Source organism: Perca flavescens, chromosome 13, assembly GCF_004354835.1.
Source record: "Perca flavescens isolate YP-PL-M2 chromosome 13, PFLA_1.0, whole genome shotgun sequence".
Taxonomy (NCBI): domain Eukaryota; kingdom Metazoa; phylum Chordata; class Actinopteri; order Perciformes; family Percidae; genus Perca; species Perca flavescens.
In genome coordinates, this window is record NC_041343.1 from 19820875 (window position 1) to 19826486 (window position 5612).

The 5612-nt window shown below is 41.4% G+C and overlaps 1 protein-coding gene across 3 annotated transcripts in view; it reads right to left on the reverse strand.

Annotated features, from left to right (window-relative positions):
• Positions 1 to 3056, reverse strand: part of LOC114566614 (transcription factor COE1) — an 84532-nt gene extending 81476 nt beyond the window's left edge. The window contains exons 1-3 of one of the 3 annotated variants that reach the window (XM_028595204.1): positions 2335 to 2465; positions 1418 to 1574; positions 546 to 609 (exon numbers count right to left, since the gene is read on the reverse strand). In XM_028595204.1, the coding sequence (XP_028451005.1) occupies positions 546 to 609; positions 1418 to 1574; positions 2335 to 2465 (352 nt within the window). Of the gene's footprint in view, positions 1 to 545; positions 610 to 1417; positions 1575 to 2334 lie in introns of all 3 variants that reach the window. The other 2 variants (XM_028595207.1, XM_028595205.1) reach the window with 2 other exon arrangements.
• Between the last annotated feature and the right edge of the window lie 2556 nt (positions 3057 to 5612).

The window sequence follows — 5612 nt, forward strand, 5'->3', positions numbered from 1 at the left end:
CAACTCACTTGTCCATTTCCACATGCAAATAATATTAAATGTTTAAAATGTACAAATTGTAGCTATTATGTCCACATGTCTTGATCTCAGAGGAGGCTGGAGACAGTTTATGTACAGTAGTTTCCCTCCTAGCTGCAGACTGAGCTGATAGGCCTGAATACCAATTTACAGCTACCACCACAACAACATGCAACTGTCAAACAGCCCACTTCAGTCTGGACAAACTCATTTAGGTACAGTGACAGCGAAGCTGGAATAAATCGCCCACAATGACTGCTCTAAATAGTAACATTTATCCAGAAATCGGTCAAATTACACAATCGTGAAACACTACCCTGCAGTTTCTGTGACATAAACAAATTCTGACAGATTGTTGGCCTTCTGCTAAACATTTTCCACAATAAATCTAAAAAAAAAAAAAAAAAAAAAACAGCTGCTTCCTGTGTGCATTCTGTATATTATGTTACAGGAGACAACAAGCAATCAAGCTGATTTGTTCAAGTGTATTTTGTTATTATGAGTGTGTATGTGTGTTCCTCACCCACCGTTACTGTAAAGAAGCTGCAGCCGGTAATGAATCCCGTTATTGGTCTTCTCTCCGCTGGTCTCCTTAACACACACAACAGACACTGAGCTGTTTATTGAAATTTTTAGGACAAATTAAAAAAGCACTCATGTGCACATGTGAGAACGTCAAGCGTGGTTACATCCAAGTTATTGCATACGTTAAATAAACGTGTGATTTATGTTCACAGCGGACATATTAAATCAGGGCAGCCCTGTAATTTCTCCACCACGTGTAATCATGGAGTTATTGTGGCTTTTTAATTCTTCTGTAAACTGGTTATGTTTGGAGGGCAAATAAATCCAAATCCAACACTAAATTCTCCCACTGCATTTCAGCTAATTTAAACGGTGTCATAATTGATGAGGAGACCGCGGGTACAACGCTGCTGTTCATATAGAACAAGTGGTTGTGTTGAATACAGCTGTAAATTACAACAATTTAAACGTTCACAGTTGTTTTCTTATTTTTTCAAATGCACAAATGGATCGAAGGACGTTTAATTTAGTATGTGTATAAAGGCTGTATATATAATAACAGTAATATTAATAATAACAATAATAATAATAATAATAATAATAATAATAATAATAGCCTACATTATAGACGCAGATATTTTATTGATGAGTTACTGTAAATGTTTAAAATGTGACATTTAACATTGACATCAGTAATATCAGACACTTCCATGTAATAATCAGGCCTTTAGAAAAATGATCAATTATCTTTCAGTAGGCCTATGTGAAATAATAATACTAATAAGAAGAAGTATTATTATTATTATTATTATTATTTATTATTATTATTATTATTATTATTATTATTATCAGAAGACTGAGTTTCTGCACCGACCTTGTCTTTCTCGATGAAGTCCACGAAGTTGGTCCTCTCGATCTCCACTGGCTGACCCTGCCGGTCGTACAGAGCCAGGACAAAGTGGAAGAAGTTGGATTTACGCAGGTTGGAGGGCGGCTGCTTCTCAAAGTGAGCCCGGGCCAAACCCACTCCACTGCGGACACACAGGCGTGAAAGAGTCGGTGTTAGAAGCTACAAAGTTTGACTTGTAAAAGGTAAAGAAATATGATACGAGCAGCGGGTAAATGCATTTTTATATTTTCTTGAGTTCACTGTTATGCTGACCTGTGTTCATCATATACAAGTGAAAAACAAAACCCAAATATATGATTTGAAATTATAATCAAATTTGCTTATGTTGGAAGGTGTTCTTGTCATGATAATCTGAGACAGGAGGTCATCCACCTTTACATCCCTGACTCTGTAGGTCAAAAGGAGAATCTTGTTCGCCTTGAATACAACCATGAGAAGCCTATGTTTAGAAAAGAGGGAAGATGGACATATTCCACCCGCTCATTTTAAACCCCATATTACTACAATGATTTATTTGTCTCTTTGCCTTCATGCTCATTAAACCTCAGATGGACAGAAGGCGGACGTTGCATGTGCTAAAAATCTTTAGCACAAACACATGTTGCAATTAATTGTTTAGTAGCCTACGTTGTCTTTAAAATTACACAGGTTGTTCAATTTTGGGGGGGAATTTGATACCCTGCATAACAATCTTATTTTCCAAGAATTAACAGTTAAATCCAAATGTCCTCCTTCCGGACAGCAGCTCCCACCAACACACGGCCTCGGCTCCTGCACGGGCGGCTGCAGGGTCCTGGCAGAAATATCACGTGTGTTCCGTGTTTCGGTAGCCTAAATGAAGAAGGGTGCTATGAGGTGTCCTCCACCCGGGCAGAGCTCACCTTTGGGAGGCCGTGTTGGCGTCCAGCACGCCGCCCCCCTGCATCCAGCTCCGGACAGCGTTCATGCCTCCCAGCGGCTCCTCCTTCAGGCTGCTGCCGCTTCGCTGGATGCTCTCCTGGATCCCAAACATGAACAAACCTCCGTAGCTTGGTGCCTGTCCTTCTGTTTCTCGGTGTCTCCCCGGCGGACGGTAGACTACACTTGTCCTCCTGTAGATCCTTCACTCAAGAGGAGCAACGTGGGTGCGCTCTTTTGCTGCGGCTGCCGCGTGCGCTTCGCTAGAAATCAAGCAGTCGACCGATTATTCCTCTAATTCAGTCCTCGTGAGAAAAGTGTGTGCTAAAACGAAGGGGAAATCATATCGGACCAGTAGGATCCAAAATGTCCAAACACGGATTTAAATCGCCAGGAGGACGGCGGGACGCGGGCAGACCCAGTGGGAAAAGGTGTTACAAAGTCACTCCTGGTGCGCTTGGAGATCCACAGTTGAAGCTGTCAGACAGAAAAGAGAGATCAACTAGGCACCCGGATCAGATGTCATCATCATCTGACACTTCTTTCTTCCTCTTCTCGCTCTTTTTTTTGCTTTCTCTTCTACTCCCTCAGCCCAGCGGTCCGGGACGTGTCGGCCTCTGTGGTGTCCAGAGGAGCGCTGCTTCCTGCCAGTGACTCCCGAGCTCTCGCCACTCCGCTCCCTCTCGGAGGAAAACGCTTTGTGACTCTTCCCAAATGACTCTCTGTCTGAGAACCAAACACGGGCTTCTCCCGCCCCGGGGGGAGAGAGAGAGGGAGGTGGAATGGGAAGGGAAAGAGGGGAGGGGACCGGAGGAGAGGAGGGGACAGGACGGGTGGAGAGGAGAGGAGAGGAGAGGAGAGGAGAGGAGAGGAGAGGAGAGGAGAGGAGAGGAGACGCCCCCAAACAAAGGCGAGAGTGGTGCAGGTCCGTCCCAAGCAGCGGCCACGGAGATCCTCTCCTCCGTCTTCTCCTGCCCGGTCCTGCCCGGTCCGGTCCGGGAACCCACTCCGTCCTGGACTCTTAAAGGGATTCTTTGCAGAAATAATGTCTCTTCTCTGTAAATGTGCAGATGAATTCTTGTGCGCACCACGACAGTGACAACCGACCGGGAAAGTTTATTTCTGCCCATGCACGCAGAGCAGATTCGGCTGCAGACTGGCGCTCACGATGCTGGAATAAGTAGCCTAATTGCTCAATGGCACTTCAGCAGGGACACTTCTCGGCTGCACGACAATCACGACTTCGTTATCTCAAACACATAGGCTACTTATACACAGAGTGTCATGAGAATATGAAAAAGGAAACCAACAAAAAAAAGAGACTTCTGAATTTCTTATTTATAAAATTGTAGCCCATTAACAAATATAACATTTAACGTTCATATGCATTCATTATTGGTGACAATTAGGGATTACTGCTTTAAAATCTGTCATTAAAAAGGGCCTACTATTAGAATAATTTTAGCTGCAGACAATCCGTTAATGTGATATGAAACCTCAGCCTGTACATTTAGATCGAGGTTTTATTTAAACCCATTGGTTAGGCTCAATTACAAAAGCCACATTTCATCGTCACAACATATCGCTGCTCCCCATTGTCTTCCTCGGGCCTGCTTATTGCAGGCTAGCGCCGCAAGACTCACAAACAAAAGTGACAATAACCATAATTAGCTCAAAATAACAATGAACATAATTGAGGATAATTGCTACCAGATTTCCCTGCTTTGTCTCTCCTCCAGCGCCATCTGTTATTTCAAACAATTTATCACGCCGCCGAGAGGGAATCCAAACAAAATACAAATGTTAATAGATAATTCCGTGAACTATTGTAATAAAATAAAGCTACAGCATATTGATCTGTCAAGGTGCAAAAGGTCAACAACTTTTGTATTATTCAGCTTGGCTGTGAAAATGATTGGCAGGGCGAGCTGGCGCCGTTCCAGGGTTTAATTCCCAAAGGTTATTGAAAAACGCTCTTGACCTTGATTATGGAGAATAAGAGACTTTTATGCTCCAGTTTCCTGCTTATAGAGGGAGAGAGACAGTGCATGGCGGATCAGCCCGTATAGGATTTAAACGGGTTCACAGCTGAGGAAAAATATATATGTGAATGGAGTGTTAAGAGGCTCTGGTGTTTGGATCGATCAGAGTGGGCTAAAAGCATTTTTATCACTTTATTCCAACATATGAAAGAAGATTTTTATCTGTGGATGTCAGCTCTCATAGGCAGTTACAGGCTGTGTAAAACATTGTATGCTTAAAATGTAAATCTAATGACATGAAAATACGGAGTATCAATGAGTTCTATCGCAAAAATAAAAGCATAATATTTTAGAATTAGCCTACTCAAAACATCCAAGATGTAAACGGATAGAAAGGGATATTATTGATTTATGAACACCCTGAAAGATTTCTTCATTTAAGTACCATCAGGTCAGACTGAACACCAGAGGTGGATCTAAAATCCTACATTTTCTATATCAAAATCCCATTAGTATAAAAAGGTCACTTTAAAGCTGAATTTAACATCATAGATATCCTTTAATCTACATGCATAAAGAGCTATTTGTTAACACATAGGCTAATTGTTGCGAGATGAAGTCATAAGAAATATTAAGAAAGCATACAGTAATTAGGCTAAGGAACCTAATACAGAAACATGTACACACCGCCAAAGTAGACCCTTGAACAACAAGAACATGGAAGATTAAAGAGAAACACGCTATAGAACCACCATAAACTCAATGTTGTGCAGGGAGTTGCATACTGTTACAGAAATAGTCTCTCGTGTGTGTGTGTGTGTGTCCTGGATTACCTTTCACTCAGTCTAAAAGCGCCACAACAGCGCCACCATGTGTCTGACCTGTCCAACTACACGCGCACTGATACACCACCAGACCAAACCTGAAATAATATAATACCATATGAATAAAACGAAGATTTTTGCATGGTGATATTCATATTTCCATGAGTCCCTGTGATGATGAACCATGTCAGCACTAAGTTCTTCTACTTATTAATATGGCGAAAAAAAATGTTTCTAACTTCTAAAATGAACAGTGATCCATTTTGAGTAATTGTATGTCATTTTGTATTGTATTAATTTAAGACTTAAATTTAAATACTAGGCCTGCTACTACTACTAAGACTAATACCACTTCACATGTCTACAAAAGTGCTATGTACTGCACTATTACACATGCATACAAGTACATAACATATTGGAAATTAAAATAAAATAAAAATATAGATCAAGGCTGAG